Source organism: Pseudophryne corroboree, chromosome 1 (assembly GCF_028390025.1).
Source record: "Pseudophryne corroboree isolate aPseCor3 chromosome 1, aPseCor3.hap2, whole genome shotgun sequence".
NCBI lineage: Eukaryota > Metazoa > Chordata > Amphibia > Anura > Myobatrachidae > Pseudophryne > Pseudophryne corroboree.
This window is the reverse complement of record NC_086444.1, coordinates 35,892,577-35,918,808: the sequence shown is the minus strand read 5'-3', so window position 1 is coordinate 35,918,808 and position 26,232 is coordinate 35,892,577. Positions and strand designations below refer to the sequence as shown.

At 43.6% G+C, this 26,232-nt stretch overlaps 1 protein-coding gene across 1 annotated transcript in view; it reads left to right on the top strand.

The window, feature by feature from the left end:
* Positions 1–25,567, top strand: part of LOC135054855 (uncharacterized) — a 173,401-nt gene extending 147,834 nt beyond the window's left edge. Inside the window, exons 2-3 of the mRNA XM_063958262.1 lie at positions 5,823–5,925; positions 22,853–25,567. Coding sequence (XP_063814332.1) covers positions 23,133–25,082 — 1,950 coding nt within the window. The 5' untranslated portion in view covers positions 5,823–5,925; positions 22,853–23,132 and the 3' untranslated portion in view covers positions 25,083–25,567. The remainder of the gene's footprint in view (positions 1–5,822; positions 5,926–22,852) is intronic.
* Positions 25,568–26,232: the final 665 nt, after the last annotated feature.

Genomic DNA, 26,232 nt, shown 5'->3' with positions numbered 1-26,232 from the left:
GTAATTGTCATGACTTTGAGCCTGGGGTTTATGTGATGATTCGAAATTTCTTACGCTCAGGTTGCCTCATAGACAGGTGGGAAGGACAATACCAAGTCTTGTTAACCAGCACGACAGCATTGAAGGTCGCCGAAAGAGAGACTTGGGTCCACTCATCCCACTGTAAGATGGTAGCTGACCCAGAGAGAACTCGTGACAAAGAGCAGAGTGTAGAGAATCTCGTATCACTGGAGTGTTTGTTCTGGGAAAGTTGAGAGGCAGGACTGTTGAAGGGCATCTGAGCACAGAGAGCAACAAGATCTAGAACGGTTTTCGCACCATTTTCTTTTTTCACCTCCCCATGCATTTTCCTTTCTTTTCTCCTGATTTACCTCCTTTCCCCTAACGAAATGGATCGATCACAAGAGACTGCATTTCGGGTTCTTTTAGTAATTCTGTTTTTGATCGGGACAGATTGTTTTGGTGAGGGTCCCAGAGAGGTCGAGCGGGGATCTGGAATGGGTTCTGACGGCGAGTATGAATTTGTAGGATCTCAGGAGCAGCACATCACTCGAGTAAAGGCTGGCATCAGTAAGCGCTCTGGTAGTCAGGGAGCTTGGAGGCACTGTGAAGGGTTATTTTCTGATAAACATTGTATTTGTAGGAATTGTGAGAATATAGTGGAGGATGGGTGCATCCAGAGATGTCAGTCCAACCTTAATGGACCGCCATCTGTTGAGTGATTACCACTCACTAGTGGGTAAGGTCTTAAACCAGACAGAATGCTGCGTGTGCTCACAAGTACCTCAAGGTCAGAGTAAGTCAGGATTAGTACCATACCCTTTAGCAATACATGAGGTACTCGAATTGCGGGGTGGGAGGCCGGTGGACAAGAAATTCAATATCTCTAGGCCCCCTAGTTTGAAGCTCCACCAGTATCATGTAGACAGGTCCTTATTGTGTTTTAATATTTCCAATTACCAAAAACCGGGAAATTGGGAAGTGACGTGGAATAACCAGACAATGACCTTTTCACACAGAGCTGATAGGATACCCATAGACTCTGAACTTGTACGCCAAATAGCTAACAGTGGGAGGTATTTTCGGTATAGGTATACCCGTGGAAGCAAGATCATGTGGGTTGAAAAGTATCGTCGGGGTATTGTGCTCATATCATCCAGCCCGATACTTGTACTGAGCAGATGGGAGAACTAGGGATTGGTTTCTTTACTTGGAAAGTTTGCAATATGGTGATGTTACATTTTGTCCCCTATGTTCTCCCAGATGATGCCTATTTCATATGTGGGAGGATGGAGTACAAGTGGCTTGCCCTGAGCTCAGAGGGATTGTGTTATATTGGGAGAGTACAACCAGAGGTCATGACCATAACCCATGATAAAATGAAAGACGTTCACAGCAGTGCTCAGGCTCCTTATACTCATACTCACTATGAACACATCATCAAGAGACACCTCATAGATAGGGCAGAGCACGCAGCCTCTTATTTGATCCACGAATCCACCAGGATTCAGTTCCTTCTCGCATTAGACATTACCCATACTGCCAGAGGAACTATAAATTATAGGTATATCCATGTGCTAGCGAACTTGATAGATAATATCACTGAGATGTATGACGACACCTTCAGGTATACGGGAAGGGAGTTACAAGCCTACAAGAAGGAACTGATTCAGCACAGGATGGTCCTTATTTATGTCACAGCCGTGACAGGTGTTACTCTGGCAACTCAATATGGTGTGAAGTGTTGTACGTATATATTACAAACAGCACTGATGATCCAACGGAGATCATCGATCAGAAGATGGACAAGATCTTGCAGTTGAAGTGGGAGTTCAGGAGGAAGCACAACCTTACCTTAGCGACTGTGAGTAATGAACTGACCGGCTGGGTCTCATGGTTGAACCCACGCAAATGGTTTGCAGGTTTAGGAGAGTGGGCTCAAAATGTCATTATGAGTGTGGGGAAGTTTCTCCTTTGTATCCTGGGAGTCATCATAATTATTGGTTCGATATTTAGGTGTGTTCAAATTCTAATGCGGCGCAAGCACGGCACAAATTTGATGAATCTAAGGAGCTAGGGCGCTGTTATAGCAGCAGATTTAATTTACGACCCATCCATAGAGACAGTGTTATGATAAGGATTGCAAATGAATTTCATGGCCTGTTTCTTTCACCCGTTTTTCTTTGTCTCCCCCTCTGCCCAGATACATCCAACCGGAAAAGACGTCAGCCCTACCCAAAATGTTTGTGTGAATGTATTTGTATATATGTGTCTTATCTTCATCTCTTCAACCTCCAGTTAATGTCACACATAGTCGACAGGTGATATCCACATATACTAGCACTCACATATGTTCCCCCTCCATGTACCATCAACTAAATGTGCACCCCATTTGTTGGAACAAGAATCCGAAAAGAGCTCAGTAGTATTTGTTGGCCCATTTTCAGACCCTTAATAAGGGATGAGAAGGATTTAATGTATACTTCACAATACCTCTAAGCTTATGTAGAACATATACGGCACGATGATACATGCCCCTCAGACATGGATTCATACATACATGCTTTTACTATCCAACTAGGTCATACATTTCCCATCTACAACTCTCCCCCGACCATCCAAACTTCTGTAGATATTGTATAGATATTTTCTGTTTATTGATTAGGTAGTGGCAGTTATTGGTGACTGCCAAAGGGTGGACTGTCAAAGTCGAAAAATATTGCAGTACACACATCACGTACAAACTACACACAGATGGCCTCCGTGCGTGTACTTGTTCTGCCGTGCGTGCGCATATTCGCAATTTGCATATGGTTGCTCCCGCGGTCCTGCGCATTAGCGCGTGGTATGAGTATTTACGGTAGAGTTTGTGAACGCATGGAAAAGCCATCAAAACACAATACATATTTAAATCCAAATAGTGCACAATGTACACATAGGGGTATATGCAATTGCGGTCGGATTCCGGCTGGAATTCGATCATTTTAAAAATTCGACACAATTCGACAGTCGAATCCCGGCCGGCGGGTGCCGGAATTTGATATATTCAATTAAAAATGGATTCGACATTTACGCTGTCGAAAAACGGACCAATTGACGGATAAGTGCGTCCTGGATTCTACTTTTCGGACGGCACAAAAATAGTTAAAAAACCCTGAAAAAAATTGCGTGGAGTCCCCCCTCCAAAGCATAACCAGCCTCGGGCTCTTTGAGCCGGTCCTGGTTGTAAAAATACGGGGAAAAATTGACAGGGGATCCCCCGTATTTTTAGAACCAGCACCGGGCTCTGCGTCCGGTCCTGGTGCAAAAAATATGGGGGACAAAAGACGTATCGGCTTTGCGGTCAGCGGCTGACCGCGGGTAACCTCACTGCTGACCGCAAAGTTCCCACCATTGAAGATAATGGAGCGGCTATGTGCTATGCGCGTCTGACAGCTCAGACGCGCACAGCCAATCAGGAGAGTGCCACGACGTGGCGCTCCCTGATTGGCTGAAGGGACCCTCTGTGACAGGAGTCACGGGGGGTCTCAGCATTCGGAGAAAGGGGTCCCATGTATAAATATGGGACCCCTTTCAGTGCATGGTCCAGGTAATGCGGTTTGTTTTTTTGCCAAGTACGTGGATTATAAAAAAGAAGAGGACAGATGCTAAACTGGATTTTGGTGAGTATAATTTTATTTTCAGGTACCCCATGGATTCATCTTGGAGACGTGGACAGAGTCGGCGTGTGAACATAGGTAAGTATGTGTGTGTCGGCATGTATGTAATAAAGTTTTACCTTCACGGTGGGCGTGTACTGTTTTTATTTGGGTATTTTTTTGCAGTAGAACTACAGGTACCAGCAGGCCCGTTTCCCCCCCCCCCCGCATGCTGGTACTTGTGGTTCTCTAATTACCAGCTTGCGGGGGAGGCTTGCTGGGACTTTTAGTTCTGCTGCAAAAACAATATTCTTTTATTTGACACAAGGCTATCAGCCCCCCATCCTCAGCCCTTGGATGGGGGACAGCCTTGGGCTTCACCCCTGGCCCTTGGGTGGCTGGAGGGGGGACCCCTTGATTTAAGGGGTCCCCACTCCTCCAGGGTACCCCGGCCAGGGGTGACTAGTTGGGGATTTAATGCCACGGCCGCAGGGACCGATATACAAGTGTTCCCCGGCTGTGGCATTATCTCTCCAGCTAGTGGAGCCCGGTGCTGGTGTTAAAAATATGGGGGACCCCTACGTTTTTGTCCCCCGTATTTTTTGCACCAGGACCGGATGCAGAGCCCGGTGCTGGTTCTAAAATACGGGGGATCCCCTGTCAATTTTATCCCCGTATTTTTACAACCAGGACCGGCTCAAAGAGGCTGGTTATGCTTAGGAGGGGGTATCCCACACATTTTTTTTTCTTGATTTTAACCCATTCCCACCCCTTCCCACTGAAAACCATGCTCTCTCTATTTTAGTCAGTTAAAAAAAAATATTCTTTTAAAAAATATATAAATAATACTTGTGCCTCCTAATAGACAAACCAAGTAGATAATCCCTTCTAATATAAATAGATATGCTATTAGCAACAAAAAAAAACACACAAAAAAAACATATTTTTAATTTTTTTTATTAGATTCCGCCAGCAAAGTGAGGCGGAATGAAATTGACGAAATAATGTCGAAAAGCACTGTTGTCGAATCGACATTCTTCAATTGAATATACTTTTGTCGAAAAGATGCATTTTTACCATTGCAGACATGTCGAATTTTGAAAATGTCGATTTGAAAAAAGTCGAATCTGAAACGGCAGGTTTTTTGTTGAAAAGTACTGTATTGCATTGTCGAATCCAATTCGACATGTTTTTTTTTGTTGAAAATGCCCCGTTTTTCGACTTTTGCGGCAATTCGACCACAATTGCATATACCCCATAGTCTCCCTGCACCACACCAGCAAGTTACAACAGTTTAAATGGTATCAGAACAAAGTGATTCACCTTTACAGGATAGGAGGGGACATAAAAAGGTTATAAGGTGGTGTTTGGTATCCAGCTGTAGGGTATTTTAAGGGCAATATTCCGGTGTTGGTTTGCAGAAGATCGCACGTTCCAGCGAATAGTTATGTGCAGGAGCAGAATATAAATATAAACTGTATTTACTGTACATTTGGTATGCGGCGGGAACCCAGAGGAGACCACCCACAAGTGCATCTGGAACAGACATCGCCCACCTATTCAAACCAACCTATGACCTCTCCTGTACTGTAAATGACCATCCCTGTGTCCAATGGACAAAGAGATTACAGTATCCATTGTGTTAAGTTTTGGAAGATTGTATAAAAGAGCCAGCTGCATGCCTGGTCACACACAGACTCTAAAGGTTATCTACCCAGATGACTGAGGACCAGACTGGGAAGCGCAGGTGACAAAACCAAACACGTATGTACCATTGACTGTAGCCATTATTCTATTGTATTGTATTGCTTTGTTATTGTAACCCCCTTTCAGTAATAATATGTTGTGGTATCGGAACCCGGCATTTTAAATACAAACTGGTGTCGTGTTTTCCTTTCCCTGCTAAGGTTATAAGTGTATTACTATCACATGTGTAGCTGTTAAGGGCTCACGGAGTATCTTTGGGTGTGTACGCACTGAGTGTACTTTGTACAGCCAGCGCGGTGTTTGTACGCAAAGTACGTACACGGTACGGGGCTCTGTACGCTAATGGTGTAATATGTACGTAGGTTGAGGATTAAGTATAGCGGCCGCAGCGGCTCTATTTAAAGTGTTTGAAATGTCTTTTTAAAGTGTTGCTTTTAGTCCTGTACGTAAATCAGCGTTTACACTTCCTTCTTCCAGCTACCTAGCGCAGCGTGAGAGGTCACGCTGCACCGTCAGCTGCTGCAGGGAGCCGCCAGCAGAGATCAGAAGTTGTTCCCCACCCGGCCGCTACCAGTATATGGTGAGTTATGTGTGCGGGGTGGGGTGAGGGGGCGGCCATTTTTCAATTCCGATACCCGGGATTGAAAAAATGGCCTGGGATTGGCTTCCCTACTCCTAATGTATTCTGTTACTCTCAAATTCATATGGCGCATGATTACAGACTATAAGGTCTATACTATTTTTTTTTCTAATCTTGCTTTTGCAACTCCTCTTTCCTACTTCCCTCTCTATATAAGTCATCTTTATTGATAATTATACTGTTATTCTTCTTGTTATCCATGGCAGTTACACATATATTGAATACCAATGGTTATTTTTGGAAAGACTAAATGTGGGGAATTCAAATGTTTGAAAAGTCGGTGGGGCATCTGTTTGTTTCCTGTCTATTAGTTAGGGGGAAAAAATAAACCCAACTGACTTTTCAAACAATTGAATATCCCCCCAGTATGTTGTATTACTTTCTTATACCCATACTATACCTTAAAATACAAAATTTGACACTCCACTTCAAGGTTCTGTTTAATCAGGAACATTCCTTCTCATTATCCGGAATACCTTGAACAGCACTGTTTGAGTTACCAGCTTTCTAAAATCGTCAACAGGACTTACTACTATGTTCAATGTTGAATAATTAAAAATTGTCCCCATGTAGGGGCTCGCATGTGCAGTAAATGCAAGTTCTTATGTCTAAATAAACATTACTGTTTAAAAAACCCCAGAAACATACAGTAAGTCACAGAATTAACATCCTCCATGTTTTGATATTGCTGGACATCATCCGCAGTTCACTTCTGCTCAATGAAAGGTTTTGTCCTTCCTGAGCTTGTGTTAGGACACCCTCGTTTCTTTCTATTCAGTGGTTTGGGCAGTCATTGTCAAAACGCCAATGTTGCTCATCAGTTTACAGTACAGATGACCAAACTACTAGGGATTTGTTAAAGAAACTCTTGTAGAAACAAACAAACAAACAAACAAACACAAACCACTGTAAAACCGCTGCATCTATCTGACCAATCAAAATGTGAGAAATTGCAATACACTTATAATGAGGGCAATAATTATATAAAGACTAAAAAAGAAAATAATGAGTAGGGCTTTCTCTTCTCACATCTTTCCACCATCTTCCACAGGGGTCAGAAATTCTAGTAATGCAGCAAGACTTATAACAGCATGTGGACCATATTAGGGCATGTGACATGTATATACTGTATTTCTTGTGATTCAGTGTTAGGCAACACTGCTGACATGCATTGAGTCATCATGGATCATCTCTGGTGGCCCCCAGCGTGCTATCGCCATGCCCCTGACCCGATACTTAATCTACTGTAGCAATTTTGGGAGATAGCCATGTTTGATGAGCCATGGCATCAAAAACAGTGTTCTTGGTCCTGTATAGAAGGACCTGCAATTCTTTTCATGATTAATTTACTCCAAATCAATGGTGGAACTACCACCATTTTAGGAGGTGCAGTGGATAAGGGGTCTGGAGGCGAGGCAGCCTGTAGGCACATGTACTTGGACCAGTGCATTTTAATATCTTTAATGGTGACATTGCAAATGGCATTAAAGGGAAGTATGCCTTTTTGCAGATGACACAAAGGTATGCAACAGGGTAGACACACCAGGAGGGGTAAAAAAAATGATTGAGGATCTAGGTAGACTAGAGGAATGGTCAAGAGTGTGACAATTACAGTTTAATGCCACAAAATCATGCACTTGGGTCTCAAAAATCCAAAGGCTAAATATAGTATTAATGGCACTACGCGGGAAACTACTGAGGAGGAAAGGGATCTAGGAGTCACAATTTCAGGTGACTTAAAAGCAGGTAAGCAATGTAACAAGGCAATGAGGAAGGCTAGTCAGATGCTTGGCTGCATAGGGAGAGGAATCAGCAGCAGAAAGAAAGAAGTAATAATGCCACTGTATAGGTCATTGGTACGGCCTCATCTAGAATATTGTGTTCAATTCTGGAGGCCCTATCTTCAAAAGGATATCAATACATTAGAGACTGTACAAAGAAGGGCAACTAAAATGGTGCATGGCCTACATCACAAAACATACCCAGAAAGACTAAAAAATCTCAACATGTGCAGTTTGGAGGAGAGAAGGGAAAGGGGGGACATGATAGAATCTTTCAGATATATCAAGGGTTTTAACAAAGTCCAGGAGGGAAACATTTTCAAAATGAAGAGAAGCAATAGGACACGAGGACATGCACTGAGATTGGAGGGGGGGGGGGTTCATGGGAAATTTGAGGAAAAATCACTTCACAGAAAGGGTAGTGGACAAGCGGAATAGCTTCCCATCAGAGGTGGTAGAGGCTAAGACAGTAGAGCAATTTAAACATGCATGGGATAGACATAAGGATATCCTCACATTACAAAGAAATAAGTATCAAATAAGGTTTGAGATAAATATGGTAAAATAGGGGCAGACTAGATGGGCCAAGTGGTTCTTATCTGCCGTCACATTCTATGTTTCTATGCTTACACACTCAATGGCGGTAATCATTGATCATGGAACCAATAAGGCTCTTGTCTCAAGAACTGACATCTGCAACATGTTACATTTTCATTATTTATGATTATTTATTCATGATTTCTAAGAGCTACCATCAGTTTCGGGAGGAGCCTTACAAATACACTGAGCATGTTCCAGCCAGTACAAGAGGGATGTTCACTGTTCCAATAATACAAATTAATATTTACAGCTGCCCAGAAAGTGTCTGACATCTATAAATGTGACTATAATGTGTAGCTGTACCACACAGTAAATGTTAACGTGTTTGACACAAAAAAAACTTCTCTACGAAACATATCGCTTTAAAATCAGCCATGTTTAGATATCCTGTCCCTTTAAGAGGCTTATGAGGCTCAGGATATATACTTCTACAGAGCAGCTGGGAAAACATAAAAGCGAAATAAAATGTAAAACTAAAAATAAAGTAAATTACCCAGGCAATTAGGTACCTCTAAAAATAAAATATAATGGTATTGGAAATAGTCACAGGCAGGAAAGATGCATTTAAGTGTTATTATCCAGTTTTAAATATTCTCCATTAATCTGCGCACAACATCCAATAACTGTATCACAGTAAGTACAGTAACCGGTATGAATTCAGAGCAGTTCTTACTGTAAGATTATACCCTGAATATGCTATTTCTGGAAATGCTGGAGATGTATTTTTATTACTATACATTTCATTTTGTGTATTTAATATGTAATTTGTTTCTGCATATCTCATACAGAGGAGAAATAATTTGCAAAGATGTGTTTTATTAAACTGTATAATATGGCTTAGACGTGTATGTTAATGTTCTAATGACTGAGTAGAAGTGGAAGTGAGATGCTTTATCCATTTTTGTAGAACATAACATAGCAACATGAAGCTATAGCATCTCATGTAAGGTGGGATGAAGGATGGTACAGTAAATGCTTTCCATTTGATCCTGTCATGATTTCAAAGGGGACGAGTGATAAAGTTTCAACCTATGGTGTCCTTCAATGCAGTTTTATCCTAAGGGTTAGGACCTGGGTATTCTGTTGGCAGAGTGTTCTGGGCTATCTGGTGCAGTGACATCAGTCCACACACTTGGTGATTTAAACAGTAATGCAGGTTTATTTAGTGTACACAGGTGACTCAGCTGTAACACTGATATTGGTAATTAGGAGCCCGTATATCACACAAGGTGACAGCATTAGGTAGTGGTACTTATCAGGAGATGTCTGTGGTGGTGAAGCATGGAGGACTTCACAGCCGTGCAGTCTGACTCCCACTGTAGAGAAGATGATGCATGAACTGGAAACACTTTGACTCTCTGTAGCTGAGATCTGCTCCCAGTCTCAGCTCTGCACACTTGTACACCTGGACTCTGTCTCTCAGTCTCTGGGTGTGTCACACTCTCCTTACTCCCTGAGATGGAGGAACAGGAACTTACATCATATGACTCCGCTTCCGAGTGACTCCTGGCACTAGAGGTCTAACACTAGGGGATGCACCCTTAGACTGATACACAGAAGGTGACAGGTAATGGGGGTAATTCAGACCTGATCGCTCGCTAGCATTTTTTTGCAGCGCTGTGATCAGGTCAGAACTGCGCATGCATATGCACCGCAGTGCACAGGTGCATCGCATAGGTACAAAATGGTTCGTTGCTCAGCGATGGGTTTGTGCGAAGAATCCATTTGCACGGGCAAGGAGATTGACAGGAAGAGGGCGTTTGTGGGTGGCAACTGACCGTTTTCAGGGAGTGGTTGGAAAAACGCAGGTGTGTCCATGCGTTTGCAGGGAGGGTTCCTGACATCAATTCTGATCCTGGACAGGCTAAAGTGATCGCAGAGGCTGAGTAAGTCCTGGGCTGCGCAGAGACTGCACAAGATATGTTTGTACAGATCTGCTACACATGCGTTCGCACACTTGCAAAGCTAAAATACACTCCCCTATGGGCGGCGACTATCTGAATTACCCCCCATACCCTAACACTCCCCCTTGCTCAAGACTACCTCCAGTCACAAGTTTAAAGAACATGACATTTTATCAAACAAATCAAGTCACTCCTGTAACCAAACACTTAATTTGAAGCAAAAACAGTAAGAATAAATCAACATTAACCATATTCTAGTCCACAATCCATTAGGAATGCAAGTAGCAAGTGTGATGACAGTCCTTTTATCAACATGTCGGCAATATTTCTCATACGTCATAGAGGATGCTGGGGATTCTGTAAGGACCATGGGGGTATTGACAGGATCCACAGGAGACATGGGCACACTATAAGACTTTGAATGGGTGTGAACTGGCTCCTCCCTCTATGCCCCTCCTCCAGACCTCAGTTAGACTTTGTGCCCAGGAGTGACTGGACACACACTAGGGGAGCTCTACTGAGTTTCTCTAAAATACTTTATTGTTAGGTTTTTTATTTTCAGGGAGACCTGCTGGCTACAGGCTCCCTGCATCGTGGGACTGAGGAGAGAGAAGTCAGACCTACTTCTGCTTAGTTCAAGGACTCTGCTTCTTAGGCTACTGGACACCATTAGCTCTAGAGGGTTCGATCACTTAGTTTGCCTAGCTGCTTGTTCCCCCTCACAGAAGCCAGAAGAAAGAAGCCGGGTGAGTATGTGAAGAACAGAAGACTTCAGTGACGGCAGAAGACTTCAGTAACGGAGGTACAGCGCGGCGGTCGCGCTGCGCTCCATGCTCCCACACACCAATGGCACTCACAGGGTGCAGGGCGCTGGGGGGGGGAGCGCCCTGGGCAGCAAGTTACTGAGGGTCTAATCCGCTGGGGATATGCATTTTTGGTGCCTGGGCACTGTGTACGAACCCTCGCCAGTGTAAACCAGCGGCCACGCTACGCACCATTGCTAGCACACACAATGGCTTTGCAAGGGTGCAGGGCGCAGGGGGGGGGGCCCTGGGCAGCAATGTAAACCTCTGTGTGGGTGTGATAAAATGTATAAACGGTGAGGGGGCACTGCATACGGACCCCCCCAGTATAAATGAGTATTTTCATAGAGGGGCTGAAGCGCACCGAGTAGGGGCGGGGCTTAGCCCTCACACAAAGATTAAGCGCCATTTTCTCCTTGTCCCCGCCAAAAGCATGAATATAGTGCACATGAGGGGGGGGGGGGCACAGTGCGTTAGTGCTATATAGAAGAAAAAACAGCACTATGTTAGAAAATGGGCATGTAATCATTATTTGTGTGCATATATCTCTCTGTGTTCCCTGTCAGATATACCCACTATAGCTTTTTAGTCAACATGTGTCGACATGCGTGAGTGCCCTGTCACAAATAGCTGTGGGGATCGCTGTCGGCTTCGCCGCCACCTGTTGGTACTTGATTTGGTAGATGCAGTATCACCAGGTCGGTAGTTGTATGCTTGTTAAAAGTAAACACTGTTTGGGAGACACAGTAGTATGTGGGTGGCCCTGTCGGCACCGACTGTTCTTACTGGGTGAAAATTAACATGTTGTAACTGCCTTATAACTGTATATCTATATATATTTATAGGTATGGTACAGTTCCATACATCTGTACCTCGAGCACAGAAATGGTAGTATATGGGGGAAAGCGTTATTAAAATTATCTATGTATACTTCCCTCGGACCTCTCGTTGTTGCAAGAATGTTCTTTTGCCTGGTTACTACTCCCTGCTGTCAACGAATACTATGTTTTCTGTCGACCATAAGGTTTCCTGCTAGATCCACAACTGGGGCATTTCAGTACATGGTCATACACATTCAGAACACATTAATGTCACTTGGGACCCGACGGTTCCGGACAATCCGCTTATATGTATGTTATATATATATATATATATATATATATATATATATATATATTATATATATATATATATATATGTATATATAGATACAAAAAAATGTCTTCCACCCCGCGCTCAACCCACCAGCAGCAATATGGAGAAAGTCCCTGTTAGTGAACTTTCAAAGAATAACATAAACAAAACAATAACCAATTGCGCTTGGTATAACTTTAGAACACTCAGATTTTAGTATTTCCAGTAGCTGTTCTTCCACGGTGTAGATTCTTATAACTAGTATTACCTGCAAGTATACCCTCACACCAGAGAACACACCCGAACAAAAAGATGGCCAGAATGGCCTAAATTAGATATGATACCAATTTGTTTTTATTAAAAAAAACATATAGAATTCCATAAATTCATATGAACATTTTTTTACAAATAAAAGGTTCTATACATTCATATAAACATTCTTAAAAGAAATACATCCAGATACAGTCAATAGGTTTTCTGTTCTAGCCTTTAAAGAACACCCTCACTCTTATAGGTGTATATTCTGTAGGGTGTACTGATGAACTAGATAAGAGACCGTAACTGATTCGACCCAACGTGTTTCGTCAGAACGACTTCATCAGGGGTTTCTGTATGGTATCACAAAAAAAAGGAACAAAGGCCTTCATGGATATAAAACATCCATAGTCCATATATATAGGACCAACTTTTAATAGAGATGGATAATTCACCCAGAATGGTTGTAGGATGGTAAAACCAAGTCCCTGGCATTAACGCATACGCCTTTAAGGGTATTCAGCTAGTTAATGAACCTGCAGCCACCAGGAAAGAGACACAAGTAACAGCCAAATCCAAAATGCATTTTGGATTTGGCTGTTACTTGTGTCTCTTTCCTGGTGGCTGCAGGTTCAAATTTAACAGACCCTGCATACAAACTGAAAAGAGTCTGCAATCAGGTTCATTAACTAGCTGAATACCCTTAAAGGCGTATGCGTTTATGCTTGGTTTTACCATCCTACAACCATTCTGGGTGAATTATCCATCTCTATTAAAAGTTGGTCATATATATATGGACTATGGATGTTTTATATCCATGAAGGCCTTTGTTCCTTTTTTTTGTGATACCATACAGAAACCCCTGATGAAGTCATTCTGACGAAATGCGTTGGATCGAATTAGTTACGGTCTCTTATCTAGTTCATCAGTACACCCTACAGAATATACACCTATAAGGGTGAGGGTGTTCTTTAAAGGCTTGAACAGAAAACCTATTGACTGTATCTGGATGTATTTCTTTTAAGAATGTTTATATGAATGTATAGAACCTTGTATTTGTAAAAAAATGTTCATATGAATTTATGGAATTCTATATGTTTTTTTTAATAAAAACAAATTGGTATCATATCTAATTTAGGCCATTCTGGCTGTCTTTTTGTTCAGGTGTGTTCTCTGGTGTGAGGGTATACTTGCAGGTGATACCAGTTATAAGAATCCACACCGTGGAAGAACAGCTACTGGAAATACTAAAATCTGAGTGTTTTAAAGTTATACCAAGGACAATTGGTTATTGTTTTGTTTATATATGTATATATATATATATATATATATATATATGTATAGTTGGGATATGTGTGTATATGTGTATTATATTAGGTAGATTCATATTATGATTTCAACTGAATGCTGAACTAACAGTATTTCCTTTCACGTGCTGGTCGCTCTATTGATGAAGCTCTAGGTCAGCCGTGACGAGTTGGTCTCAGATCCTCTCAAGGAGTCCGAATGTTTATTCCTTTCGCGCCGAGGATAGAATACTAAGAAGGTCAACTCATGGTTGATGCGGGGCCCTGTCACAAAGGATCGTACACAGGAAGCTAAGTGATATTTTATTTCTATGCTTTGGAGTTATTTGCATTACATGCACATGGGGGAGTGTTTGTATTCGGAAGGGAATCCGATAGCATTACCCTACAGAGAGAAGGGATGTTTCTTAGGTTGTTTCTTCTCTATAACACTGTGGCAGGTTGCTGGGTGACTGCAGGAGGGAATGCTGAGACTGACTCCAAGAGAAACTGGAGTTTTTTTCCTGGGACGGTGTACCGCTGTTTGGGAATGCCTCAGTTAAGTCGATCTCGACGGATACCTTCGGGAAGTCTGCCTTCGTGAGTTAGATTCCCTCGCAAAGGTTGGTGACGCATTCTGTTGTGGGATGCAGTCATTTTTGACCGGTTCGTTACCATTCTTTTTTCCTTTTCTGTGAAGGTAAAAAGGTAAGAGTTCTGCAGCCTTGTTAGGTTCGCTGAAGTGGATGTCGTTTCTATGTCTATCACATCCACCACATGTCGCTGGATCTACCTGGCTGGAGCCCACACCGGTGGGAAGTCGTCTAATAATCTTGGGTCTGTGAGTTAATATTGGAATCCATACTGGAGTTTACAGATGATTCCACTCACGGATTTTTCAATGAGATCTTACCAATACCCCTTTGGTAGGGGAGGTAGTACGCGACGCTATACCAGAGTTGTGTCAGGTTCAGGACATTGTCCTGCTATCCCTGTTAATAAAAAAAACAGAAACGTGAAGGATGAAAAAGGTTTAAGTGCATTTTTTTCTCCGCATTCAGCTTATCTGGGTTGATATCCAAGTTTGTCTTTGTCATTTCACTGGAGAGATGGCAGTATGATGGGTTTCTTTCAATAGTAAGAGCCTTTGTTATTCTGTACTGAGAAGCTCTCCTGATTAAGGCGAGGTCAATAAATAAGTGGCGCAAATCGTTGTTTTCTCTCTGACTGTTCTTCAACACAGGGAATGGCTGCTGTTCCCATCGACGCAGATGTCGGAGGTGGGTATCAGAGTAGATGCTGAACGGCTGAGGTTCTGTGTTTTCCTATGGAAAGACTGAGGATCCAGAGTAGGATCAGATTTGCAGGGACAATCCATCAATATGTTTTGTTGATGAAGAAGATGGTGCAGCCTGAGAGGCTTTTCGGTGAGCAGGTCAAATGCCAGAGTGGTTTTCACGGGGCCAGTTGGAAATGTGGTCTGGGTCTCACCTGCACATGCACCAGAATATAATCCTAATGGACAGGATATCGCTCCTGTGGTATCTGCTCAGACGAAGGTTCGGAATCCAGGATGAGATCCTGGTGTCCATACATGCAGATCTCCGAAACTGGGGAGCAGTCCTTGCAAGGGAAGTTTTTCCAGAGGAAAAGGTCAAGCTGGGAAGCTTGTCTGCAAAAAGCTTTCTTGAATTAAGAGCTATTTTCAGTGAACATATGCTTAGTGATCTGCCCGTGTTAATTCTGTCGGACAACTTGACAGCAGTGGTGTAAGTAAGCCGCTAGGGCGGAACGAGGTGCAAAGCGGCAATGGCAGATGCCGTAAAAGTTTTCCGCTGGGTGAAAAGACTGGTAAACGCTATATTAGCAGTCTTCGTTCTGGATGTGAACAATAAGGAAATAGATTCCTCTGCAGACGCGATCTCCATCCGGGAGAAATACAGTCGTCATTGAGAAGTTTTCACTGAAACGACAAGTCTTTGAGGAGGGCCTCAATTGGACATGTTGGCGTCTCGCCTCAACGAGAGATCTCAGGGATATTGTTCCAGGTCAGGGGGTACTTTAACTTTAGCAGTGGACGTTCTCGGGACACCTTGTGTGTTTTCAGTCGGTCTTTGAGTCCCCTCCGTTTTCACTTTTCTGAAGGTGATAAACGTAAGAAAAACAAAGGTTCAGGCGATCCTTATTGTTCCGGTCTAAACAAGGAGGGCTTGGTATCCAGTTCTTCAAGATTTACTCATAGAAGATCCCTGGCCTCTTCCTCTACGTGAGGAACTGTTATGGCAAGATCCGGGCATGTTTCAAGACTTACCGCGGCTGCGTTTGACAGCGTGGCGGTTGAACGCCATATCCTAGCCAGAGAGGGTATTCCCAGTGAAGTCATTTCCTCTCTTCTTCAGGCTAGAAAAGAAGTAACGGCAAAGCCTTACCACCGTGTTTGGAGAAAATATGTGTCTTGGTGTGAATCCAAGAAGGCTACTATGGAAGATTTCAGCTGGGTCGTTCTTCTCCATTCTTTGCAAGCAGGTGTGGGTGCAGGCCTAAAGTTAGGCTCCATTTAAGTGCGGTCTTGGCCTTATACATTTTCTTTCAAGAAAAATTGGCTACCTTTCCGGAAGTTCGAACCTTCGTGGAAGGAGTACTGCACATCCAACCTCCATTTGTGGCCCCATTGGCACTATGGGATCTTGACGTGGTGTTGCGTTTTCTTGTGTCACAATGATAGGAACCTTTATGAAAAGGTTGTGTTAAACTTTCTCTCTTGGAGAGTGGTTGAAGGGTTAACTCTTCTGTGCTTTGTAAATATTACTTTTTATATGATCAATTTCCTTATAATAGTTACAGTGTTAAAGTGAATATTTCTACTTCCCTAATGAAGGGTTAAAACATGCTATATGAACTGTTATGTGTTTGCATAGATGCGTGCTACCCTGTGCTGGGTACCTTTGTCTCCTCATACAGATACCAGGCTTGTATGAGGCTGGTTTTCAAGGGCAGTCCCATACCAGATCAAACCTGTATTTCTACTTTTGTGTGTTACCAAATATCCTGTGTTACAGACTTTGTTAAATGTTTTGAGAAACTTGTAGAAAACCCATATATGGACATCCGCCTTATCAATTCTGCCTGGTAACTACTAACGAGCCAATGAGAGTGTAACAACATGTCAGTTACACCCATATGCATTGTCTTTTATACTGTTGTTAACCTCATAATAAAGCAGAGTGAATCTTAACTACTGGGTGTCAGACTCAATACATAGTATGTTAAGGATTGCTCTCACTGACGTCAGATAGACCATCACATCGAGGGGAACAAAGAGAGGCAGGAATCCTTTCAAGTGGGGGCTACGTCCGCGATTCAGTGATCGTCCCCAGATGGTAAGATAGAGAATTTATTGTCTGTCTTTGCCATACGGGATTGCGGTCATACACTGAAGCTGAATCCGTGTCAGTGTTCTGGGAACACGTGACCAAACATCTTTAATGTCTGGGACTTAAAGATACGTCTGAGAAGGGACCAGGGGTCCAAGCGCAATTCTCCAAAGACGTTAGTATCTGGGATACTTAAAATAGACCTGGGGTCTATACATAACGTAGATTATACCTCGATTTGATCGTCTATATATTCTTGTATGTTTGTAGTGAGATAAGTTCTTATATTTGATCAGACGGCTGGTAAGTTTTCGTCTGCCAGATATCTTTACTCAAACACTTTTCCTGCTTCCTGTTTAAAACGCTGTATTTTTCTGACATCTTGTACGAATGGTAAGTATCGTACACGTCAAAAGATTTCATGTTCTCACTATACAGATAATATTGTGATATTGTCAATGACTAATTAACTGGTTAGCTGATGCATGCATAGAAAGTTGTTGTAAATTGCATTGTTATTGTAAAATTGCATAGAACGTTGGTGTAAATTGCATTGTTATTGTAAAATTGCATAGAACGTTGGTGTAAATTGCATTTTTTACTATGGGAGGGGGTCAGAGTAAGACAGTCATTTACCCCCCACCTTTACCAGGGGAAACATGTAAGGAGTATGTTGCCCGTAACTCCACCACAGATTATTATTTAGTTAACCCTTGGGTAGATAACTTAGCGGGGTGGACAGAGAAAGTTGGCAGCCCCAGCCCATTCCCCCGTGATGGTATTAATTATCCATTTTATATGGACATGATCAAAGGGCTTTGTCTGGAAGACAAGGAAGCCTGGCCGTGGTATGATCATGACCCACAATGGGACATGACATATATGCGCGCTGGAGGAGAGCAATGGCTCACGATAGCACCTCATTGGTATGACAAAAATATCAAGCAGAAACAGCGTAGAATAAAATCTGTAACTTCCCGACTACACAAAGCTGAGGAATTTAGAAGCAACAAGTTTCTGAAAAACTCTTCTCCTCCGCCCTACAGTCCCCTATACCCCTCCTTAAAAGACACAGATCTTTTAGCTGCAGTTGCTTTGTCACGAATGCCGATGCAAGGGGGAGGGGGAGGAGGGGAAGGAGAAGGAGGCTCAGGAGGCTCAGGAGGAATAGCCCCCCCTGACAGTACCCTCCACATAGACGTAACCACCCCCGCCCCTAGTGCCCCTGACATAGCTATTGTAGATGGCGATTCTAACATTCCTCTTGAGGGTGGTGACCGCCCTGGCCATGATCAATTATATATAACCCAGCCTAAAACTACAATCCCGACTCCTAACAGACAAACCGCCTCCCGCCGCAACGCTGACTTAACTATTGCTACTGACAACCCTCTCACCCCCTCCACAACGCGATCCGGCACTGGTTTCCTCGGTGTCGCCACCCACCTGCCCTTCATGACAGTAGGGGATCAATTGTTAAAGAAACCCATTGAGATAGAGGATTTAGACAGAATTGTTAAGAACTGTCCCAAACCCACTGTTGCACCCGATGGTTGCATAGCCTACTTGAAAAAGGCTTGCACGGGGCGCAGCTATACTCAAGAGGATATGAGGTTAATTGTAGACGGGGTTATAGACCACTACAACGGGTGGGATTGGAAAAAGATTCCCTCTATCAACACTCCTGCAGTCCTAAACAATGCCACTGATTACCCCCTCAATACCGAGAAAGGTGTAAAGCAAATGTGGAAGGAAATTGGAGAACACATGAAAGAAATCTTTAAGACCCGTGCCTCCCTTCCCATTGCTGTAGCATGCAAGCAAAAACCTACTGAAACTGTCACTGAGTTTTGGAAGAGGTTTAAAAAGTGCTGGTCTGAAGATGCAGGTCTCACCCTTGTAGAAACAGACCATTTACTTATTTCCACCTTTGTAAATAACTTGTTGCAGTCTATCATGGTCCCTGTCAAACAGAGTGTCTCATCCTGGACCTCTGACGACATTAAGGAGTTTGAAAAACATTTATATGAAAAAGAAGCTGCAGGATGCTTCGATGTAAAGAAACCCTCACAAAATGTCCCAACCCATAGTTTCCAAAATCAGAGAGGTCGGGGAGATAGACGCCAGCAGCACTCCACTGGCCCACCCCGTAATCCAGCCCGATATCAAAACCCACAAGCCAGGCCACCCCATCCCCCTGACTCTGCCGGCAGGAAACAAACCTCCTGCTTTAACTGTGGAAAGGACGATCATTGGGCAAGGGATTGCCCTTATCCCTCACAACAGCCCCAAGCTCCGGCCCCTTCCCGGGATCATCCCCGACAATCACACAACAACCCCTTTCGGGATCATGTCCGATTCCGGGTTGATTGGCAGGACCCCTCCCACTGACGGGGCCCGGAGGAGGGTATCCCAGCCTTTGCCCAACTCACCAGACACTGGAAGGACCCACCGCTACTAACCTTGATTATAGGAAAGAGAGCAATCCCTTTCCTGGTGGATAGCGGGGCAACTACTAGTGTTTTGTGTGTCGACCTGTACGACGGTCACTTGGAAAAGACTGCTCCTTCAATGGGAATCAATGGGATACCCACAGATGCTTACCTGACAGATGCCCTTAGTGTCAGAACCACGGGAGGCACATATATGGGTAAACACAATTTCACTGTAATACCTGAATGTCCAATTAATCTTCTGGGAAGGGATCTTCTTAGCAGGCTCGAAATCTCCATTCTCCCTTCACCCACTGGCAGTGGCCTGGAGGTTGAGTCCCCACACCTCCCGGTGTGGGAAGCAACAGACATTACACCTGATTTTGACAAAGTAAACCCTGCTCTATGGTCAGAGGGTCCCTATGACACTGGCCTCATTCCTTGTACACCATATAGAGCAACCCTGAAACCTGACACACAACCTGTCTATCAAAAGCAATACCCCTTGTCACAAGAAAAGATTGAAGGTCTTAGACCAATGATACAACAGTTTCTCCAACAAGGCATTCTCAGACATGTAATCTCACCTTACTGCACACCAGTCAACCCAGTTGCCAAGTCAGATGGCAGTGTAAGGTTTGTACAGGACCTTAGGGCAATTAACCAACTCATTGTGCCCATAGCACCCATTGTACCTGACATTAACTCACTCATTTCAGCTATCCCTGCAGATGCTGCATTCTTTTCTGTAATTGATTTAAAGAATGCATTTTTTAGCATACCTGTGGATGCACAGACACAGCTACTTTTTGCCTTTTCTTTTGAGGGCAAGCAACTCACCTGGTGTCGTTTACCCCAGGGCTATATTGACGCACCCGTTGTGTATAGCATTGTACTCCAGGCCACATTGGGGCCCTGGCAACCTCACCATGGTTCAGTCCTGCTACAGTATGCAGATGATCTACTGCTCTGTAGTCAAACTGAGGAGGCCTGCCGAGAGGATGGTATATCACTGTTAAACTGGCTCTGTGAATGTGGACACAAGGTGTCCAAAACAAAAATGCAATGGTGTAAGAAGCATGTGGATTACTTAGGTTTTGTGCTCACTCAGGGGGAAAGGAAAATCAGTCCACAGCGCATTCAGTCTGTATTGGGCCTGGTCACCCCAACTACCCAGAAAGAACTGCTGTCTTTTTTGGGTATGGTAAATTACTGCAGACAGTGGATATCTGATTGTTCCTACTATGATAACATTTTGAGACAAGCCACACTGAAAGACAAACCTAATACTGTACAATGGTCACAAGAAATGTTAACCGCTTATGAAAGCTTAAAATGTATGTTAATGAAAAGTCCGGCACTTGGCCTCCCCAATTATGTACTATCTTTTCACTTGTTTGCAAGGGACAATTGTAAAACCATGGCGGGGGTGCTCACACAGTTTCATGGAGGAAAGTTGCGCCCAGTGGCATTTTTTTCCAAAGTAATGCCTGTCACAGTGCAAGGTATGCCTGCTTGCCTCAGGGCACTTGCAGCCTGTGCAATGGTAACTGAAATGGCCACCACACTCACCCTAGGCCACACAACAGTACTTCACACCACTCATGATGTTCTAACCATTTTAAAAGGGTTACACACACAACACATGTCAGCTCAGCGCCTCAGTGGATATGAGGTTCTCCTTTTAAACAACCCCTCACTTACCATTCAGTATGCCACCAACTCTTCAGGTCCTGCACCCATTCTCAACGCTCTACTGGGGCTCAAAGGTCCTGAGGACCACCCTCCAGAACCCCATGACTGCTCAGCCTCCATTGAGTCAGAAACATCTCCCAGACTGGACATGTCTCCTGTTCCTATCCCTAAGGCAGATGTTGTTTTTGTAGATGGCTCCTGCAACAGACCCAACGATACCACATACCAAGCAGGCTATGCTATCGTCACCCTCCCTGACATTGTTCTGGAAGCACAGCCCATTCCTTACCAGTCGGCACAAGCTGCAGAACTCATTGCTCTCACAAGGGCTTGTCACCTATACCAGAATAAACCAGTCACCATCTACACTGACTCCAAATACGCTTACGGCGTCGTCCATGACCACGGGGTCATTTGGCAACGCCGTGGGTTCCTTGGAGCTGATGGAAAGGGCATATCACACGCCCAACTCATCTCTGACCTTTTGCATGCCATAACTCTACCCTCTGACATTGCAATTCTCCACTGCAGGGCACACACGGGGGGGAAGGACGAAGTCTCTCTAGGAAATGCCCTTGCTGACTCTGCTGCTAAATATGCTGCTCTACAGCCCATTACTCATGCCCCTATGACCATCATGACTCCACCAGCCCTTGACAACCTGTACCTAATCACTCAGTTGCAAGCAGCTGCTTCTAACATTGACCTAGCTGACTGGATTTACCCAGTTTTGCAGAAAAATCCTAAAACAGGATTGATCTGCAAAGAGGGGAAACCCTGTATACCCCAGTCCAGTGCACCCCTGTTTATTGCCCACTACCATGGCATAGGTCACCACAGCAAGGCAACAACCACTTTGCTCCTACGCAATGACTTTTATGTCACTAACATCAAGTCATTAGTAGACCAGTATGTCAGTAGATGCATTACTTGCCTGCGGAACAACCCCAACAACCCTGATAAGGCAAAACATCAGCATCTTGAATACCCCACCACACCCTTTACACATTTGCAAATTGACTTCACCCATATCCCAGGTACTGGTAAGCAGGAGTATGCCCTGGTCATTGTAGACATGTTCTCTCGATGGCCAGAGGTATTCCCCACTAAATCTGAAGATGCAAAGACAGTTGCTAGGATCCTGACTCAGGAAATCATCCCCAGATGGGGGTGCCCATTGCAAATCAATAGTGATAAAGGCTCCGCCTTTACAGCAAAAATTACACAGGCTCTGGTAAAGACCCTACAGGTGGAATGGAAGTTCCACATCCCGTACCATCCGCAGAGTTCAGGGGTCGTAGAACGCATGAATAGGACCCTCAAAGACAAGCTTAGGAAGGCCACAGGGGGTACCTTCCATAAATGGAAGAAGGTCCTTCCTATTATCCTAGCAGAAATCAGAATGACCCCACAAAAGACTCTGGGTTACTCCCCATTTGAAATACTAATGGGCAGGCCTTTTCCTACACCCTGGGCTAAGAAACCACTAGTAATACAGGAAGGAGATCTAGAACTCATCAGAGAAGAGTATGTCAGGTCCCTGATAACAAAACTGAATGAAATTGAACATGAGGTTGTTTGTAAAAACCCTTTGAATCCACAGGAACCTACACACCCCTTTAAAGTCGGAGACAGAGTCGTGGTGAAGGTGCTCCCCAGGAACAAGAGCCCAGGAGACTTCACCTATGGTCCAGAGACAGAGGTCGTAGCAGTTACCCGAACAGCAGTCCTGACAGAGGAAAGTCCTACCTGGATCCATGCATCCCGAGTAAAAAAGGTTCCTAGACCAGACCTAGAGAGGGAAGCAAGTGATTCCAGTGAGGTACGAACCGGGGCAGACAGCCCTGACCTCCCACCTAGCGAAGACAGAAGAACAGAAAACGATGAAGAACCTGCCCCCTATCTCTATCCTGGGGACTATCTCGATAGCCCTACTGGCCCTCATTCACCTCACAATATGTGAAGTCGACATCACACAAACAGATGGGGTCCCCACCTTGTGGTACAATTCCTCCAATACACACGTAGCCACATACATCCTTGATTATTTCATGTTCCCTAAACTTGCTGACAACAAACATTCCATACAGCAGAAAATAAAATCAGGGATGTCTGAGACAATGTACATTTGTGTCACTGATGAATGGTGGATGGAAATATCCTATCATGGATCCAACTGTGATTACTGGGAATCTGTGGGGTGGAATACAGGAGCAGATTGGAAATATGGCCCATCATTTGCAAAAAATAGATGGAGCAAATATGGAGTACCCCTACTTTCTAGACTATCCATTCATAAGATGGATGAGGGCCCAAATTCATACAGGTTTAGACTAAACATAGTGAACCCTAGCAGAAGCGACAATGAGACTTATGTACTTGGTATATGGTGGCAAGCAGGGTACTATAGTGCAAGGCAAATGTTTTATTTGTGGGACATGTACAAAAACCCAAAATACCAGCCTAAAATTGCTCCCCAAAACAAACCTTTAAAGCCCCATATTGCCACTTCTAAAGATATGGTGGCTATTACTAACCCTACCTTTGAAGACACCCTAGCTATTGAAACTGGTTTCTCTGACATTAATTTTTGGTTGGAATGGATGAAGTATAGTGCTAACAAACACAATAAAAGCAACTGTTATGTCTGTGGCAAATCTAGGCCCCACCTAGGTACAGTGCCCCTTAATATACCCCTAGAACAGGAAAATTGTTTTTTCAGCCTTTTTAATGACACCAAAACAAATGACAGTCAGTGCGAAATGTGGAAAAGGGAATATCCCATATTGTCAAAAAATCCCAACCCAGGAAGCACCATAACCATATATCCTGGAAACTATACCTGTTATACATCTAACACCACCACAGGGAGAAATTTAAAAACCTTCCCACCAGGGTATTGTGCAAATAAAAGAACAACTGTTTTAGTCAACCAAACTAGATCATTAGGCGACATTTATTACATATGTGGGGATATGAAGCTTAGAATTAAATTAGACACACCATGGTATGGTGAGTGTGCCCTGGCCAAAGTCATAATGCCACTCCTAATGATCACCGATGACCCCACTCCTCCCTCTAATACTCCTGCTAATCGAAAGAAAAGAGCACTCCCAGGAGGTAGCTTTGACCCCCACGTATACATTGATGCTATAGGGGTCCCAAGAGGTGTTCCAAATGAGTTCAAAGCTAGAGATGAGGTGGCTGCGGGTTTTGAGTCATTGTTTCCTATAGTAACTGTAAATAAAAACGTGGCCTGGATTAATTATATATATTATAATCAACAAAGATTTGTTAATGATACCAAAGATGCTCTTAAAGGTATAGCTGAACAGCTAGAAGCCACTTCCCAAATGACATTTCAAAATAGAATGGCCCTTGACATGATCCTAGCAGAAAAAGGCGGTACATGTGTTTACATTAGTAAGGTGAAAGGCTGTTGTACATATATTCCTGACAACACTGGTCCCAATGGTAAGATTACTTTAGCCATAAACAAGTTAGAAACCTTATCCATAGAACTTAAGAAAAATTCAGGTATTGATAACCCATGGAGCCAATATTTTGGGTGGTTTGAAAATTGGAAACAGGCTCTTGTGCAAATAAGCATATTCATACTTGTAACTTTAATTCTTGTAGGCATTATAGTTTATTGTGTAATTCCCTGTGGAAAGAAACTTACCTCCAAAGGCATTGATAAGGCCCTGATGTACTATGATATAACCACCAGTCCTGTCACCTCCTCTGATAGTAAGGGACCCGACGATTATGTCCAATATCTCAAGAACTGGAGGAACAAGAAAGGAGCCTCACTCAAGAATCATGTTATATAACAATCATGATTCTAAGAGGGGATTGAAGGGTTAACTCTTCTGTGCTTTGTAAATATTACTTTTTATATGATCAATTTCCTTATAATAGTTACAGTGTTAAAGTGAATATTTCTACTTCCCTAATGAAGGGTTAAAACATGCTATATGAACTGTTATGTGTTTGCATAGATGCGTGCTACCCTGTGCTGGGTACCTTTGTCTCCTCATACAGATACCAGGCTTGTATGAGGCTGGTTTTCAAGGGCAGTCCCATACCAGATCAAACCTGTATTTCTACTTTTGTGTGTTACCAAATATCCTGTGTTACAGACTTTGTTAAATGTTTTGAGAAACTTGTAGAAAACCCATATATGGACATCCGCCTTATCAATTCTGCCTGGTAACTACTAACGAGCCAATGAGAGTGTAACAACATGTCAGTTACACCCATATGCATTGTCTTTTATACTGTTGTTAACCTCATAATAAAGCAGAGTGAATCTTAACTACTGGGTGTCAGACTCAATACATAGTATGTTAAGGATTGCTCTCACTGACGTCAGATAGACCATCACATCGAGGGGAACAAAGAGAGGCAGGAATCCTTTCAGTGGTCATGCTTCTGGCTTTGGCGTCCACAAGGCGGATGTCGGAAGTAGCGACTGGGTCTCACAAGAGCCCCTGTTGGATCTTCCAGGTGGATAGAGCGGAATTGAGAACTCGGATAATAGTTCTGTCAAAAGTGGTTTTGGTGTTTCGCTGAAAACAGCCTATTTGATGCCTCTGGTTACTTAAGCATTGGCTGATTCAAGGTCTCTCGATGTAGTCAGGGCTTTGAATATATATGTCGCCAATTGGGGAAACAGAGGCTCTGTTTCTCTGGTATGCTCCCAGCGTGATTGGGGCGCCTACGTCTCTGCAGTCTGTTACATGCTAGATCTGTGATCCGATTAGGCATGCTCGTTTTATGGCTGTATTGCCGTTACCGGAGTCGATGGTGACCCATTCTACTAGAAAGATGTGCTCTTCTTTGGCGGATGCCCGAGGAGTTTCGGCGGTTCAACTTTGCCGAGTGGATACTTGGTCGGGTTCAAACATTCTTGCTAAGCTCTACAAGTTTGATACCCTGGCTGATGGGGACCTCTTGTTTGCTCAATCGATGCTGCAGAGT